Below are 19,065 nucleotides of genomic sequence, written 5' to 3' on the forward strand. Positions count from 1 at the left end.
GTATCTTCACGGAGGAGGAGTCAGATCAAGAACGACTTCCTATGTTAGCATGGAAAGGAAGCAGGGTAACTCTATGTTCTGGTTTTAAAGAAAGAAGTGTATTTCTAAAATGTTACCACAGTGGATTTAGCAATAATAGTAATAGCAACGACAGCAATCATCTTTTTTTTTTTAAGATTCATTTATTTATTATGTATACAGTGTATATCTGCAGGCCAGGCAGGAGAAGGCACAAGATCTCATTCTGGATGGTTGTGAGCCATCATGTGGTTGCTGGGAATTGAACTCAGGACCTCTGGAAGAGCAGCCAGTACTATTACCCTCTGAGCCATCTCTCCAGCCACATAACCTTTATTTTTATTTTATGCATGTGTTTTGCCTGCACAAATGACTGTGCACCACATAGGTAGTGACTGTAAAGGCCAGAAGAGGGCACCAGATACCCCCTCTGGAAACTGGTGTTACTAATGGTTCTGAGCAACTTTGTGGGTGCCAGGAATTAACTTGGGTCCTCTGGAAGAGCACCCAGTGCTTTTAACCACTGGGCCATTTCTCCAGCCCCCCACAGAGGCTTTAGAAAGTATTTGGGGCATATTTGTGGTTGCTCAGTACTAGGTACAACATTGACCACAAGAGATAGCCCATACTACTGTCCATGCTTCTGTTTGTGTATCAGAATCCTCAGAGGACAGGTTGCAGGGTGCTCCCTTACATTAATGTCATAGCATTTGCATATGTCCTGCCCAGCCCTCCTGGAGGCTTGAAATCATTTTGTTATCACACCCAGCATCGGGTATGTACTGTCTAAGGAACATCTATAAGTGGTTAGTATAGGCAATTTTCCAAATACTGTGAGTCGGCTCTTGGTTGAATCATGTGGAAGCAATGTTGTGAATGTGTGGCCAGAGCCAGCCTTTAAGTATTAAGTTGACTGTGGGGCTGGAAGTTAAGACCTAACAGCAACATTTCATATGTCCCCTATTTCATTATCAGAAAAGTAAAGAGGTTTTTTTGTTTGCTGTTTTGACATTTCAGTGATGTCATGGTTACTCAACTAAAATGCCACACTAGAATTGAGACCTACTTTATGTACACTGTATCACCATTTAAAAATTTTCCACACATGAGAGAAACCTTGTGAGTGCGAAGGCCAGCTGGGTGGTATGGGAGAGCCAATCATGGTATACTGCCTGTTCTTACTGGTTATGAGGTAAGTATGATCTTTGTTTGTTTGTTTTTGGTTTTTGGTTTTTTTGACACAGGGTTTCTCTGTGTAGCCTTGGCTGTCCTGGACTCATTTTGTAGACCAGGCTGGCTTCGAACTCACAGAGATCCACCTGCCTCTGCCTCTCGAGTGCTGGGATTACAGGCGTGCACCACCATGCCCGGCGAGGTAAGTATGATTTTTAAATGGTGTCTTGTTTTTAAAAATTGATTTAGGAGGGGTGGATAATGTTATATATACCATGGCAGCTGGGTGTGGTGGCTCACACTGTTAAACTGGGAGGCAGAGGCAGTTTGAGCTCTGTGCGTTCTAGCCAGGGACTGTATTTATTGACGTTAACGCACTGGACAGTTGAGATCTAAAGCTTTTAGTTTGGTCACAGTCTCTTTGCTAATGACCATCTTTTCTGCAGTTGAGTATTTTGATATCAGAGCCTCCAGCTATAGCTTGATCTGTCGTATTGGCATATGCATTTTAGAACCAATATCGGTCACATCCATTTGTCTATAGGCTCTGCTTGTGCCTTTAATGTTCTGATAACCTTTTTACTTTTGGTATTTGCATTTTTCAAACGCCAAGATCTCTATTATCACCTGATACTGCTTTGTTCACTGCTGAGACTAATTTTTGTGAACAAACAAAAAACAGTGAAATCCTGTCTCAGAAAGAAAAAACAAAAAACAAAACTGTTTTTCTCCTACCATGTAGATCTTGAGAGTCACATTCAGGACTCACTGGCTCCAGGTTTTTAGATGGCTGAAAATACAAGTAAAGGTAGTATATATGACATGAAAATTACTTTTTTCCACTAAGATCTCTAAGCTTGGCTAGCTCAGACTAAAACTCCATGTACCCAAGAATGATGACGAGCTTGTCTCCCCAGTGTTGGGGTTACAGGCATGCACCATGCAGTGCTAGGCTCATACTTGGCCTTGTGTATGCTAGGCAAACATACTACTAACACACACACACACACACACACACACACACACACACACACACACACACCTGGCCCTGAAATGCCCACAGTTTTATTAGAACTGTGAACATGTTCTTTCACTTATGGACCATGTGTAGTTGCTTTTGCATGACACTGGCTGAGTTGGGAAGATAGCTGGGACTACATGGCTCACACACAGTAAAATATTCAACCTCTGCTGTTTGAGTCGGTTTGCTGGGTTGTACTCTAGCAAGTTGCTACAGTGGGTTATCTGGTGATTCTTAGATCAGTTTAAAAGTCTATACAGGCGCTTAGCTGAAGTGAGGTGACTGCACAGCACGTTACCAACAGCTGAATCACAGCTGTCAGGTATTGTCAGACATACCAGGGTCTCCAAGTACAGGTAAGCTCTTCAGTGTATTTTCCTATGGTATCTACTTAATATTTTTTAAACTTTAATATTCTCTAAAGGTACTAAAATCTATGCCAAGATATAATTCATCTACTATTTTAGTGTGACCCAAAATTTAATTTTGTCCACTCCCTAGCTACTTCTGGTGCACCAGTTTCTGCAGTTACCTCCATATGCTACTGATTAAGTGCCTACCAACTAGGACAGTGGTTGCCTGCTGCTGCCTCTCAGCAAGACATCTGAAGGTCTTTGATCCAGATGGGGCTTTCCCCAGATTCTGAGGACTTAATGCACCTTCTCTGTGCATTGTTCCCACGGGCCAGAAGCCTTCCCTATGCCTGTCCAGAGGAGCTCTCAGCAATCCATGTTTGCTTTTGGAGTCCTACATAGCTAGTTTTCTGGTCTTTGTAAGCAGCCTCCTCTCCCCTCCTTCCTTGAGGGCAGCACAGTGCCACATGGAGGACGGACGTATGTGGAAGAACCCTGGAGTCCTGCACAGTGCCACTTGGAGGACTGATGTATGTGGAAGAACCCTGGAGTCCTGCACAGGGTCCACATAGTAATTCGTCTTCCATTGCACAAACCCCCTCCACACCAGTGTGCACATACATGCTCTTGAAATAAGACCACTCTGGTTATTCTGTTGTCTGGGTGGCAGAAGCTATTTTTGGAGGGAAGCGGGGTGCTTCCCTGTAGTGACTGCTTGTAAGACACTGAAGATGAAGTTAGACATAACTTGTGCTCACTTCAACAGCACATACACAAAATGGGCCTGTGCAAGGATGACTTGCAAGTTTGTGAAATGTTCTGTATTTTTATCAAATAGCTTGTGTGCTAATTTTAAAAACAAATTTTTGGGAGAATAAGAGGAAGGAAAATGCTTATACTAGCCCGATGAGATTGTTTTTTTGTTTTACTTCTTGAAACTAAAATAAATCTTACTAATGAGCTTAGTAGGAAGCCAGACACTTTAGAACATGCCACAGCCAGATGTGAGAGCCTAGAACCACACATGTCGGGAGGTGGGAGCAAGAGGGTTTGGAGTTCAAGGTCATCCTCAACTACAGAAGAATTTTTGGGCCACTCCTGGCTACATTTGAGACCTTGTCTAAACAAACAAAAATAATAGTAAAATGTGGCATCATATAGCTGTTAGAGCTCTTGTGATGCTTAACCATTATTTCATACTAGCATCATAAAATTAATTACATGGTGGCGCACGCCTTTAATCCCAGCACTCGGGAGGCAGAGGCAGGTGGATCACTGTGAGTTTGAGGCCAGCCTGGTCTACAAAGCGAGCTCAGGACAGCCAAGGCTACACAGAGAAACTGTCTCGAAAAACAAAAATAAAAAAAATAAAATAAAATAAAATAAAAATTACATGATGGCATCATAATTGATAACTATCCTTAAAATGGGTATTAAAGACTTCTCAGAAGCTGGCAAATAAAACTCAATTTCTTAGGTGTGAGTTGGAATGAACTTCGGTTGTTTTTGTTTTGAGACAGAATTCTGCAACACAGCTCAGGTAGGCCCAGAACTCACAGGGTCATCCCTGTGTACATCTCAAGCTAGAGGACCTAGATGTAATCATGTATAAAATAAAATAAAATATGGCTAGAGAGAAGACTTAGTTGGCAAAGTGCTGTACAACCATGAGAACCAGGTCTCCAGAACTCAGATAAGAGTCGAGTAGAAGCCGGGCATGGTGGCGCATGCCTATAATCCCAGCACTTGGGAGGCAGAGGCAGGTGGATCGCTGTAAGTTCGAGGCCAGCCTGGGCTACAGTGAGTCCAGGACAGCCAAGGCTACACAGACAAACCCTGTCTCAAAAAAAAAAAAAAAATCGAGTAGAGCAGCAGGGGCCTGTGATCCCAGCCCTGAGGATCCCTAGGGCTTGCTGGCCAGCAGTCCAGCCCAGTCAGTGAGCTCCAGGTTCAGTGAGAGAGCCTGTCTCAGAAAGAGAGAAGGTGGGAGTGCAAGGTGGACGTGAGTAAATCCATTGTATACATATATGAAGTTCTCAAGGAATAAATTAGAACTATATTTAAAATACAGGAGAGGCAATTGAGGAAGACACCAAGGTTGACCGCTGGTCTCTGCATACACACAGTTAAGGTAAGGGGGCAGGTGCCTAGGGCTGTATAGCACAGCAGCGATGCGGGTGTACTCGGGGCTGGAAGGAAAGGCAGCAAGCAAAAGGACTTTACTCAAATGTCATGTGGTCAAGTCCACTTCAAATTTATTGGCTGATGGACAAGTGCCACAGTCTTCCCACGCTAACAACCTCTGCTCCTGCAGAAAGCTTAGTTACCAAGTGAAACTGTGGCTCTGGTAAGATAATTTTTTTTTTTAAACACAAGAATCATTTGTTTTCCCTTTAGGAACTATGGGACACAGCTAGTGATGGTTTTCAGAAGGCTGTTGTGGCTTACGCTGTCGTCCTTGGCGTTCACACTGCTTAGACCTTGTTAGTCTTCATCAGCTTTCTGACATCTTGTCAAGAATCAGGAGAGGGGCAAGAATTCTTGTTCTGTTGGTTTCCACAATGCAGCCATTTAGCACCATCTCGTCCAAAATGATGTGAACTTTATCCAAATTAAACATTATCTACGTCATATTAAGGAAATTAGTTTGAGACCATAACAAATATAAAAAGTAACATGGCTCAGCCTGTGTCTTCCTCATGTAAATAGGCCTAACCCTGAGGTTCTCCTTTACTTTGAATCTTTAGTAGACATTACTTCCATACTCATGTACATGCCCGTATTCACCTTGGTTCTGTGGGATAAGTAGACACGGAAATCAAACAGTTACTTGTGTGTGTGTGTGTGTGTGTGTGTGTGTGTGTGTTGGAACTCAGACCTTGCACACTCCAGCCACATCCCAACCCAGAACAGCACATTTTGTTAGCCAAAGTATGGTAGAGCCAGAGAACACAGCAAGTAACATTTCAGCACGAAAATGACCTCAGTAATAACAGCAGTGCCTCCTGGATGCTTACTGTGCTCAGGGCATTGTGATGAATGTGTTAATCCATTATTTCAGTCTTCACTACAATCCTCATTATTCAGCAGTAAACAGGCTAAAGTCTGGCCACAGCCAGAGCTGGGCTGAACTGACCAGGCTTCTCTTGAGGATCGCAAGGCTCCAAGTCAACACCCTTCCTTCCTCCCGCAAGGCTCTATCTACTCACAACAAATGCCCTTCCTGACCTGCATCAGCAGCAGTCTTCTCTGCCAGACAGAAGGAAAAATAGTCAAGAGGAGAACAGAATAAAGGGGAGGTGCCAGGCGTGGCAGTGCTCACCTTTAATCCCAGCATTTGGAAGGCAGAGGCAGGCCGATCGATGTGAGTTCGAGGCCAGCCTGATCTACAAAGTGAGTCCAGGACAGCCAGGGCTGCACAGAGACTCTGTTTTGAAAAACAAACAAACCAACCAAAAAAACAAGGAGGTATGCCAACTAAATTTCCCCAAGATGAAAGTTGTCAGATCACAAGTGGAGAGTTCTATAATCACCTTCGGATTCTGAAGCCTTTCCTTGTGAAGCTCTTACTAGAAAGTTAGTCTGCAGAGGAAGAAGAGGGCACCAGGCGGGAGAATCCAGAACAGACTCGCTGAGAATGCTTCCTTCTGATGTCTAGCTGTGGAGGGAGATGGCTGCAGTGCTTACATTTGAAACCCGAGACTTGGTTTTTAAAGAGCTGTTTAAGAAGAAACAGCTGTTTCAAATAGAAAAACTTCATTAGGAAAATAGGTGATTAGAAACAACAGAGACTTTCTTCAATTCCTGATATTCAAAGTCTCTATTGTATTTGCTCAGTGACGTTGTCTACAGAGAACGGGACAACCTATGAATGACTTTTCAGTTTCCATTAGACTCTGTTAACATCTCATTAAGTTCTGTGCAAATAGCCCTCTAGCAGAATAAAGGTTTTCAGGAGCCGATGGGAACTGTCCCTAAATGACCCAGAAAAAAAAAAAAAAAAAGCAGCTTTGCTCTGATATACCTATTAATAATGTCTTCCAATTATATAGATGATTGCTTTGTCCCAGGCCAAAGTAGGACTGGGATGGATGTTTGGCTCAACCCTGTTCATCAGGGCCAGCAGCCAGAGTTTACAAGTTGAGACAAAGTGGGAACGTAGCCCAGCAAATAAGAAGCTGAGGGGCCAGGGATGCAGCTCGGGTGGCAGGCTTGCCTGGCATGCATGGGGGCCTGGGTTTGATCCCAGCACCCTGCAAGCATGCTGCAGGCGTGGGACGTGCGGACAGGAGGATCAGAAGTTCAAGGTTGGTTTTGGTTACACAGCAAACTAGAGGTCTGCCTGTAATACGGAACAGCCAGCACAGGAGACTGACTGGGACACCCTGGACACTCCCGTGAGGGCACCGAGGGCAGTGGGAGCTGTAGTGACTTCTCTGCCTCATCTCTGAGATAGGAGGAAACCTCATTTCATCTGTTTAAACTGGTTCACAGATCAAACTTTTCCATCTTCATCAAATAACCATTGTGTGGCTGTTGCCCCCCACCCACCCACCCGAGCAACTGCCAGACTGTACTGAAATTTGAATTGGAATTTACTGCTGAATCATATCAACCGCTGTCACCCCCACACCTTTGGCAAGCCTGAATTTCGCAACCTCCTGGAAACCCAAGTCAGTCAGTGAGGTCATTCTGTACTGTGGGCACATGACTGCCTGGCTATCTGGGTATCTGGCTCAGACCCTAATGGTCACTCGGTTCTGCGCTACATGAGCAAAGCCAGGCCAGATCCCAGCGCAAAAGCAAAGCACTGACAGCTGATGGCCCCTTCACATCACGTGCCTCCTTGAAAATAAGGGTCCAGCTGTTGTTCACATCTTGATTTGTTTTATGAGTAACTTGTACGCATGGGTGGATCCAAGACTAGTGGCATCTGGGTCACATGCCAGGGACTGAAAACTGTCCTATATGGCAAGCCTCAGGGCAGCGCCACAGGCAAACCCTGCGGTGCTGTCATTTGCAACAAGAGTAAGCAAGAAGGAACTGGACTGCGCTGGCTAACTCAGGCGAGCAGGGCAGGGACTTCCTTCCGCCTGGCTTGCACAGGGCCGGCCCCGAACTCCGCCCACTTCCCAAGGAGCACGGTTACTAAATCCCAAGAGCCCTGTGGGAGTTCTGTGGAAGGTAGACATTAGATGTGTCCTGCAGGAGAACTTACGCCTCTCATAGGATGTTTTGTTTTCCTTGAAATGGATCTTAGGTGGTCTGACGGGCCTTGACCTTGCTATGGAGTTGGAGGTGGTCTTGAACTCCTGACCCTCCTTTAGTAAGTGAGAGAATATAGCAAACCAGAGTCAAATGGGAGGTTCAGAACAAGTACAGGGCCGAGTCCAGCCTAGACAGTGCAGTGGCTTCTGGCAGCAGTTAGAACCCCCACGGCAGCTCATCGCCATTCCTGTTCTAGTTCCAGATCCGACACCCTCTTCTCAACTCCTCGGGCCTTAGTCACAAATGTGTTACACAAAAATACATAGAGACATAACACATACACATAAAATAGAACTTAAAAAACCCTTTTTTAAACGTATGAATGTAAGCCGGGTGTGGTGGCACATGCCTTTAATCCCAGCACTGGGGAAGCAGACACAGGTGGATGGCTTGAGTCCTAGGCCACCCTGGTTTACACAGCGAGTCCAGGATAGCCAAGGGTAAACAGAGAAACCCTGTCTTGAAAAACCAAATTATTATTATTATTATTTATTATTATTATTATTATCATCATCTGATTATTGTTATTTTTTAAAGCGCTGGATATAATGACTCACACTGTAATCCTAGCCCTTGATAGGCTGAGGAGGACCACCACAAAATTGAGGCCAGCTTGGTCTAGATAGTAATTTCCAGGACAGCCTAGGCTGCAGACCCTAACTAACTAACAAACTAACTAACTAAACATAAAGATAAAGGAAAAACAACAGTGAAAAGGCTATGGCAGTCAGAAGAGCTGGGAGCAGACCCTTGCATCTGCCATTCACACCCCTTTCTCAGGGGACTGCAGACACCTTGGGAATGCTCATGTGGGTGATTGTCAGTATTGGCTGGAGAAGCTTCTGGGAGCACATGTCCAACGCTCTGGTTCATTGGGAAGCTTTGTCTTTACTGGGATGGCACCCTGGGCAATGCCTGCTCTCTGGCCAACTATCTCTGCAGCCCCTTGTTTGAACAAGTGGCTTTGCAGTTTCTTACTTAATCAGGCTGAGATTATCACCCGTGGGAGCAGGTCTCTGACGGTTTCTGGAGCTGTAATGTACACAGGCTTTTAGGATGTTAGAGAAACTAGATCTGGGCTCTGGGTCTCAGGTACAGCATCCAGGAATCTCAGTGGCCTGCAAGCTGTCACCTTCTAGGGATGTGCTGTGCTAGATGGTGGCAGAGACTGCACACAACACTGATGTCATTCCTTATGACCCAACCTCAGTGGTAATGAGGAAAGAGTAAAAAAAAAGCGCTGCTGCCGACCCACAGCAGCTCTGGAGTGTGGGAGGCAGTGGCTTTGGGGCTTTAAGAGTTTATAACACCATATGTCTGTCCATCAGTCCACATATCCATCCATCCATCCATCCACGCATCCATCCATCCATCCACCGAGCCCTGGACTCCATCTTTCCAGATACCAGGACAAGTGTGTCCTAATGCTTAGATCTCTAAAGAGGATTCTAAATCAAAACCTTCTGGGTTCTGGGCTTACCTCATTCTTGTATGGGAGGGAGCATAAGAGGATCCATGAGTAAGGGCACCAGGCAGGTACTGGCCTTTCTTCCTGTATATGATATGGGCACCATGGCTACCCTCCTATGTTGATTGCCTAGCCTTGCTCCCAGGCCTGGGGGGAGGTGAATAAAGAAGATCCTCCAACAGCTCTGAATCTAGGAAGCCTATATACCCAGGATTCTAGAAGGCAATTTAGACTCAAGCGCGGCCAGGTGAGGTAATGGTGCAGGCTGCTAGTCAGGCATACGGGAGGCCAAGGCCAGAGACTGCCCACTGCACACCACTGCACCAAGGGTTCCACACCCTGCAGTGAAGGGTTCAACAGGCCAGAATTCCTGAACTGATTTCTTGTGCTTGGATCAGTTCTGTTTAAGTCGCATCTGTCTTGATTTGTAAGTCTCAGCTGGAAATAGAACAGTAGTGTGTGCTGAGGAGAAACGTAAAGGCCTGCCTTATTTCTCAAAGCCCAGTGCAGGGCACCTCGGCCAGGCTCTGGGAGGGGCTTCTCAAGAACTTCCGGGACTCCGACACCCCTCTTCTGTTGCCACACCCAGATCAATCCTCACTCGCGCCAGCTCTGTGCGAGTAGAACAGAAACCTGAGTGCACGGTTTGAGAAAGAAATCCTGGGCCAGGCATGGTGGCACAAACCTTTAATCCCAGCCCTCGGGAGGCAGAGGCAGGCGGATCACTGCGAGTTCAAGACCAGCCTGGTCTACAAAGTGAGTCCAGGGTAGGCAAGGCTACGCAGAGAAACCTGGTCTCAAAAAACCAAACTGGCCCCCCCCCCCAAAAAAAAATCAGGTTTCAAGTGTAGCGACTGCAGAAAGTGTTGCCCTCCCCACAGAAGGCAGGAACTGGAGCAGAGCCTCCAGCCACTGGGTTTGCTGCACACGACTCTCTGGAGGAGAGAGCCTTCTGTGAGTCTGGAGTTTGGGACTTGCTGTTTTTCAGATGGTTCAAATGGTAGTAACATTTTAAGAGAGAGTCCCCTGGACCGCAACAGACAACATGGCGAGGAGCAAAGGTCAAGATGAAGCAAGCTTTGTGGATGTGGTGGTGCACACACAGGTGTATCTTCTGTCTCGGAGCCAGGTCATAGCCAGTTCGAGACCTTGTCTCAACAAACACAACAAGGTAAAGGATGAAGAGGAAAACAACCCCACATATTGTGGGTCTTGGTGTGGAAAGAAGTTGCAACTAGAAAGCCGACTCATTCCCGAGGTCTACAAAGACAAAGATGGCATAAGCCACTGCAGCACAGCCAGCCACACCCTAGACACACCTAATGCTCCACGTCCAGTCTCTAACGGCTGGACCTGGAGGAAGCCCTTCTTTGTTTTTTTTGTTTTGTTTTGTTTGTTTGTTTTGTTTTTTGAGACAGGGTCTCTCTGTGTAGCCTTGGCTGTCCTGGACTTGCTTTGTAGACCAGGCTAGCCTCGAACTCACAGCGATCCACCTGCCCTTGCCTCCCAAGTGCTGAGATTAAAGGCGTGCGCTACCACACCCTACGAGGAAGTCCTTCTTTACCTAGAGCCATGGCAGGGTCCCAGCACAGGCTGAGAGGGCACGTAAGCACCTCTGGTCTCATTTTCCTTCTGAAATAAATGTCTTGCTCAGTACAGTGGGCAGTTAGTGGCAAGGCCGGAACTGCACTACAGAAGCGTGTGCTAGCTCTTGCCATTTTCCTGATGTCGTTTAAATATATTTTTAAAGCCTTTTTTGCTCCCTTGTCCAGTTAGAAGCAGATTTCTTTTGAATTGCTTGAAATGGCTTAGTTAAGACAAAATGTCACGGGGCTGGAGAGATGGCTCAGTGGTGAAGAGCACTGCTGCTCCTCCAGTAGACGTGGGTTGGATTCCCAGCACCCACCTGGTGGGTCTCAATCATCTGTGACTCTAGTTCTCGGGGGATCTGCTGCCCTCTTCTGACCTCCAAGGGCACCAAGCACATCCATGCACAGACAGACATGACACAGAACACCTCCATGCCTAAAACAAACAAACAAAACAAATATTTTTTAAAAACATAGACGGCCACATACACTAGTCTTGGATCTCGCAGGTGAAAAGGATCATAGATTTAGGTCATTCACCACTACAGAGCGATCACCTCTCCGCAGCTGACTTAGGAAGAGGGCTCCAGATGAGTTTTATGAATATGACGGTTCTAACCAACAGTAATGGGTAAGTGGCTATTTCTCCAGAAGACTGTGATGATGCAAATATACTGATTCAAGCAGTGGTATCTACTCTGTATACAGTACACATAAACACACACACATATATGAACATGTTATATATTTGTTATCTGTTAATATTATACATAAATAAGTAGTTGTAATTATTTTAGATTTTTAACCTGGTATGTTTTCAAAAGATGTCTTTATCACTTTCAAATGACAGGCATACACACACACACACACTCACACACACATATATATAATGTGTTTGTTTTTGTTTTTGTTTTTGTTTTTGTTTTTTGAGGCAGGGTTTCTCTGTGTAGCCTTGGCTGTCCTGCACTCACTTTGCAGACCAGGCTGGCCTCGAACTCACAGCGATCCGCCTACCTCTGCCTCCCGAGTGCTGGGATTAAAGGCGTGCGCCACCATGCCCGGCTCCCACAGACAGTTTTGATTTAAAAGAGAGAAAGAAACAAACTTTTTCTGCGATTAAAAAAAATAAAATGAGGCTGGAGAGATGGCTCAGTGGTTAAGAGCAATCACTGCTCTTGTAAAGGTCCTGAGTTCAATTCTTAGCACCCACATGGCAGCTCACAACTGTCTGATGCCATCTTCTGGTAGGCAGATGTGCATGCAGACAAAGTACCCACAGACATTAAATAAATGAATATAAGCTAGGCGATGTCTTTACCCCTCCAGCCCCTTTCCCAGAATGCCCCCTTCTGTTCATGAGGTGATTTCTGGGGATTTATCCTAGAGGCCTGAAAATTTAGCCTCTGAGAAAATCAAGCACTTCTTTTGTGGAATACACATTTTGAACAAATGTGTCTGATGAGAATAAGCCAAACCAATGTATAATAGCTATTTTTAAATATATAATTTATTTTTATTTCATGTGCATTGGTGTTTTGCCTATATATATATCTGTGTCAAAAACCCTGGAAATGGAGTTACAGACAGGTGTGAGCTGCTACTGGGAATTGAACCTGTGTCCTCTGAAAGGGTAGCTCTTAACCACTGAGCCTTGTCCAGCCCCATATAGAAGTTATTTTAAATGCCGCCACCTCAGTGATTTGTTTAGAGAAAAAGAAGGGAATCTTTTGAGGCACTGCCTTTGAAAGGAAGGCTGGGAGGCTCTGTGTACCACTTGCTGCAGATGACCAGTGTCCTGGATTCTGCCAAGCCATCTTCCTGCGTGGTGGCACTTACCTGAGTGCACCTTGAGTGTGCCTTGCCACATACCATGAAAAAACATACCGAAAAAGGATACATCTAGTTCGCTCTGAAAAAGAAAATAAACAGGAACACAGTGAGAAGATGACCCCAGAGAGTGGGTCATCTGAGCACAGGAACTGCTCTGCCCCAGCCTGAGGCAGCAAGTGCCGTTCTAAACCTGCTGGAGCCCAGAGGTGGAGCCCCGAGCTGGGAACTGTGATTTAAAATAGGCAAAGAAGAAGAAAGCTGCAGGTTAGGAAGTAGGGAAAGAGGCAGGGTTGGTGGGTCACGCCTGTGACCTTGGGAAACAGAAGCCAGAGGAATGCCACGAACTCAGGCCTTCCTGAGATAATAGAGCAAGATCCTGTTTCGGCATGCCAGACAAAACCAAAACCAAACAAAAAGCGTGGGGAATAATAAAGTAACTCAGCCTTTGTAGATGGCGTGTAATCTAATTCACATATCAGAAGTCTTAGCCATATGATTGGCAGCCATTGATTACTGCAGGACTTTATCTTAAGGAGGCAGGGATAATCAGAGTGAAGCTATTATAATAGCAAACTACTGATAATAAATAATCCAGGAAACTAGCAAGGGGGATTAGTTAGGCAACATAGCCATCAACGATGATGCAGATGTGCACTTACTAGCAGGCTGCTGAGTAAAATGCACGTTATCAAATGCTGTGCAACCTTGGAGATGTAGCTCAGGGGTACAGTGATATTTTTAATGCCCTGGGGTCGATCTCCACACCTCAAAATTACATAATATTAAAGAGTGGCATGCAGTCAGTTCTCTGTATTCATGAACCGCATGTCCATTAGTTCAACCAAGTACTGTGTGAACTGCTTGGAACAACCTGAGCTTGTACTGAACATAAACACCTTTTTACTCTTTCACGACTTCTGAGATGTGGCAACTGCTCATATAGCATTTGCTCTGTGCTAGGCGCATTCTGTCACTTCGAGGCGTTTATGGGAGTGTGTGTGTCGGTTGTATGCAGACACCAACCGCTATACATAAGGGACTGAAGCACCTAGGGATGCTTTGTTACTTGTCTGCTACAGGTCACTCACACGGGCTACACACACACACACACATACACACACACACACACACACACACACACACACACACACACACACACACACAGGGTCCACACAGCTCACACACGCAGGGTCCACACTAGCCTTTACTCTGGCGTTGTACAATCAGAGTCTTCACAAATAGATAATGCCATAGATCCATCCTCTTTCTCCCAATTATCTGTACTTATTTTTGTCAGTAAAATAGTTATGCACAGGGGAACAGGAAGTGGAAATGAGATCATATGTGACAGGGAGGGACAGGAAACAGGCTGCCTCTTTCCACAGCAGTAGTGCTCACTAGAAACCTCCAGAAACTAACTGGCTTTTGTTTTAGAAAAGATGGCACCGAGATGCATTTCTTTGTTCAATAGCATGAATGCATTTCCAATTTTTTTGTCGTTGTTTTTTGAGACAGGGTTTCTCTGTGTAGCCTTGGCTGTTCTGGACTCCCTTTGTAGACTAGGCTGGCCTCGAACTCACATCGATCTTCCTGCTTCTGCCTCCTGAGTGCTGGGATTAAAGGCGTGCACCACCACCGCTGGCCTGCATTTCTAAATTTAAGATGTTGAAACTGTCTAATATAAAAATAGCCCATAAAGAATGTTCAAAATTTACAAAGCAAGATGGGCGCAAGGTGGTGCACACCTGTAATCCCAGCACTCAGGAGGCAGAGGCAGGCAGTTTTCTGTGAGTTCAAGGCCAGCCTGGTCTACAGAGTGAGTCCAGGACAGCCATGGCTACACAGAGAAACCCTGTCTTGAGAAACCAAAAACCAAAACCTTACAAGCTAAAAACAAATCTTAGCTGACAGGGCATGCTGGCAAGGGTGGGGCCCTTGCTTCTTGCCCACCCTCTTCCTTCTTGCTATCTTTCTGTTCTGCTGGATCGTGGACAAGGTCATCCCCAGAGCAGCACAAGTCCTACACCTGGCAGAAGTTAAAATTGTGTCTTGACTTCTGTGGTTCATACAGTCACCGACTCTCTCCCTAAAATTACAGCTATAATTCCACATGTGCTGTTTATTTTTAGTAAATGCATACAACAATAACTTAAAACCTTGTAGCAACAATGTATGAGCCGCCATTTATTCTCCCTGCTTTAAAACATTTTGGAAATTACATTCACAGATCAGCAGCCATCTTCTAAGCCCCATAGGTTAGAGACTGATGACAAGCCTCAACTTAAGGCCTGTTAAGACAGACTGAAGGACACAGATCCTAGCCTGGGGTGGGGCCCAGAGCTTGCATTTCCAGCAAATTCTCAGTTTACACTGCTGGTTGGTGCAACCCCTGCATGGAGGTGATGAAAACTGGCTAATTCCCCATGAAAAGCTCCTCCTCCTCCTCCTCTTCCTCCTCCTCCTTCTTCTTCTAAACTAAAAAAGAGTTTCCTGCTGTCTACAGGGAGCACCCTGTGGAAAAAATTTTATTCCTTATAGAAAAAAAGTCACTCCCTGTCACCCTCCCTTGTGTTTATCTATAGCAAAAGAAAGAGCTGCTCCCTCCGGAGGGTGACAGCAGTCCTGGGTAGTCCAGTGGAGATGAAGAACTTTCTGGAAGGCCTTAGTGCCAAGTCTAGAGTCAGCTGTCATCGGCCTCCTCCTCCTCCTTGGAGTCTTCTAAAATTCACCTCAGGCCACAGAAAGTGAGTTAAAGACATAACTTTCTTGTTCTTTTTGAGACAGGGTCATATGTCATCTAGGCTGGCTTCCAACCCACCATGTAATTAAGAAAGACCTTGAACTCAGGATTCTCTTGCCTCTCTCCACTTCTCACGTGCTAGAGGTTACAGCCCCACCATACCTCAGAAGATATAGCTTCCACACAAGAGTGTGGCCTTGCCGGGCGTAGTGGCGTACGCCTTTCTTTAATCTCAGCACTTGGGAGGCAGAGGCAGGCGGATCGCTGTGAGCTCAAGGCCAGCCTGGTCTACAAATTGAGTCCAGGATAGCTAAGGATACAAAGAGAAATCTTGTCTCGAAAAATCTAAAAATAAAAACAAGAGTGTGGCCTTCTTGGTATTATGCACTCAGTCTTGCTACTAAGGGAGCAGTGTCCGCCCACGACCTCAGGAAGCAGCAGCGTGCAGCAGTTCCTTCCCAGCCTTTTTATATAAAGGCAATGAATAAACAAATTTGGGAAACAGCAAGGTAGGGATGTAGCACAGCTTAGTAGAATGGTTGCTCAGCGTGCACAAAGCCCAAGTTCAATCCTCTGCACTGGAGGAACTGGGCGTGGTGGTACTTATCTATAATTCAAGGATCAGGGAGGTAGGGGCAAAGGAGATTTGAAGTTCAAGGTCACCTGGGTCACAGGAGGCTCTGTAGCTGCTGTTGGTGACAATACAAACTATGTCCACTGATTTTTGTTTACAAGCTTGCTGCACTTCCAACTTACTATAGAACTGTATTAGTCAGGGTAGTATGGTACCAGCAATGCTATGTTCAGGGGAATGGAAACGAGAGGCCAGAAATAAACTTTTGCTTCTTATTTGATTAAACTTGTTGTTTTGGCTGGGCGTGGTGGCGCACGCCTTTAATCCCAGCACTCGGGAGGCAGAGGCAGGCAGATCGCTGTGAGTTCGAGGCCAGCCTGGACTACAAAGCGAGTCCAGGACAGCCAAGGCTACACAGAGAAAACCTGTCTCAAAAAACCAAAAAACCAAAAACAAAAACTTGTTTTGTTTGCTGAGAAGGGGTCTCATGCTGGTCTTGCCCTTGCCATGCAGGTGATAACGCGCTGCCTTCCGGATCCTTCTACAGCCACCTCACATGGGCACCACCATTCCTGGCTCAGTCATCCCTTACTTAGGATCACAGTAAGAAGCTAAGACAGTCACGCACAGGAGAAGGGCACTTATTCCAACAACTGCTCCTGAAACAAATATATATGTATGTATGTGTGTGTGTGTGTGTGTATATATATATATGTATATATGTATATATATATATATATGCAAATAAGAGTGGTGGTGCATGCTTGCAACTCCAGCCTGTGGGAAGCAGAGGAAATAGGGGGTGGAGGTTCTGAATTCCAGCTACGCATCCCTCAAAACTAAAGTAACAAAAGAATGAACCAACATAGTCAAGGACAGCCAAGGCTACACAGAGAAACCCTGTCTCGAAAAACCAAAAAAAATCAATCAATCAGTAAGAGACAAGCTGCGGAAGTCCTCAGCACACAATTTGATTTCTGTGATGCATCTCGAACATCTGGAGACAAATCGGTGGCAACCTGGATTAGCTTGAGGAGCTCACCCGGGAAACACTGATGCGTATGCTCATCTGTCATGTGATGTGATCTCCTTTAAGTGAAAGTGGTGATAGCTGTAAGATTGTAAGTACTAAAAGGTGATTATATACTATACTTTAAATGGGAACATTTTATAGTACATGAATTATATTTCTTTCTTTTTTTATTCTCCCGAAACAGGGTTTCTTTGTATAACCGTGGCTGTCCTGGATTCACTTTGTAGACCAGGCTGGCTTCAAATTCACAGAGATCTACCTGCCTCTGCCTCTGGAGTGCTGGGATTAAAGGCATGTGCCACCACTACCGGCCTACGGAGTTATATTTCAATATAGCTATTAACACTTCTAGAAAAGGATGGCTGGGAAGCATGTTCCTAAGGGGAAATTGACTTCTGACAGTAAAGCAAAGCTGTAGATGAAAACGATTCTCTTTTTCTTTTCTTTTCTTTTTTCTTTTTTTTGTTTTTCGAGACAGGGTTTCTCTGTGTAGCCTTGGCCATCCTGGACTCACATTGTAGACCAGCTGGCCTCGAACTCACAGCGATCTGCCTGCCTCTTCCTCCCGAGTGCTGGGATTAAAGGCATGCGCCACCATGCCCGGCTCTCTTATTTTATGTGTAACAGGTGTTCTGTCTGCACGTATGTCTGTGTACCACATATGCACCACATGTGTGCCTGGTGCCCATGGAGGCCAGAAGAGGGCATCTGATTCCCCGGAACTGGACTTACGGCTGACTATGTAGCCTCCATGTGGGTGCTGGCAACCAAACCCAGGCCTCCTGTGAGAACTAGTGTTCTTAACGTCTGAGCCGTTTCTCAGGTGCCACCCCATCAGCCCCTGGTCCTCTTTGCTTTGAGATGAGCCTTCTGTGGATAGGCCAGTCTGAATTTGCTATGCAGCCAGGATGACATAACCTCGAATCCTGATCTTCGCGCTCCATCTCCTGAGTGAGGCTATTTGGATGTTTACTGCTATGCCCAGTTTGGAAAGTATTCTTTTTGTTGTTGGTTTGCTTTTGGTTTTCCAGACGGGGGTTTCTCTGCCTTGGCTGTTCTGGAAGTCATTTTGTAGACCAGGCTAGTCTTGAACTCAGAGACCTGCTTGCCTCTGCTTCCCAAGTGCTAAGATTAAAGGCATATGCCACCACCATCTGGCTGGTAACAATTCCTAAAGTAAAAAGAGTTCTGTTCTCTTAGGAAGGAAAGCAAAAGGAATGTAAGACACCAGTTAGAGGGAAGTGTCCTGATGGACTGTAAAGTGCCTAGAAGGACCTGGGCTTTTCAGAGTTGCTTTGTGCTGCTTAAGTTTTTGTCAACTCGACATAAGCTAGAATTATCTGGGAAGAATAACTTCAACTGATAAAATGCTTCCATTTTCAACAAGCCTTTGGGGGAATTTTCTTGATTGGTGATTGGTGTTGCTCAAATGACTCAATTTCTGGAAAGCTGGGTTAAGCCATTTTTTAGCCATTAGACTTACCACTCTGCTGAAGTACTCGTCTAAAACTTCCACAAAATTGTGTATGAATTCATAAATAGCCATCTCATTCTGAAATAAGAGAAAGCTGTAGTTAATTTTATCATGCCTGCGGGTTAAAAAAAAAAAAGCCCAGTGTGAGGCTTTAGAGCAGCATCCCAGTCAGTGATGTGCAGAGGGCTCTGGGATGTGTGAAGACAGTGCTGTGGCTAAGGTTGTAGAGTGCATACCTAGGATGCTGCCCAGCATGCATGAAGCCCTGAACTTAGCCCCAAGCAACACATAAACTGAGTATGGTGGTACATGCCTGTAATCCAGGCATTTAAAAAGACATCTATTTTAAGACACTGTCTTAAAACAGAAAAGAAAGGGAAAATAGAAAAAAGAAAATAGAATATACAAAACCTCGACCACTAAGACATTTTCAGTCCATAATGAATGTGGTCAAACTGAAACTCCAGAGCCCCGGTTATAGGTGTGAGCTCCACTGCCACCCTTAACCAGCTGCCACTGAGACC

At 45.4% G+C, this 19,065-nt stretch overlaps 1 protein-coding gene across 1 annotated transcript in view; it reads right to left on the reverse strand.

Moving 5' to 3' along the window:
* Positions 1–4,795: 4,795 nt before the first annotated feature.
* The window catches only part of AP4S1 (adaptor related protein complex 4 subunit sigma 1), a 34,096-nt gene continuing 19,826 nt past the window's right edge, over positions 4,796–19,065 (reverse strand). Inside the window, exons 4-6 of the mRNA XM_084791833.1 lie at positions 18,551–18,619; positions 12,788–12,799; positions 4,796–5,188 (exon numbers count right to left, since the gene is read on the reverse strand). Coding sequence (XP_084647959.1) covers positions 5,060–5,188; positions 12,788–12,799; positions 18,551–18,619 — 210 coding nt within the window. The 3' untranslated portion in view covers positions 4,796–5,059. The remainder of the gene's footprint in view (positions 5,189–12,787; positions 12,800–18,550; positions 18,620–19,065) is intronic.

This window comes from Acomys minous, assembly GCF_964271855.1.
Source record: "Acomys minous genome assembly, chromosome: 8".
In the NCBI taxonomy this organism is placed as follows: Eukaryota; Metazoa; Chordata; class Mammalia; order Rodentia; family Muridae; genus Acomys; species Acomys minous.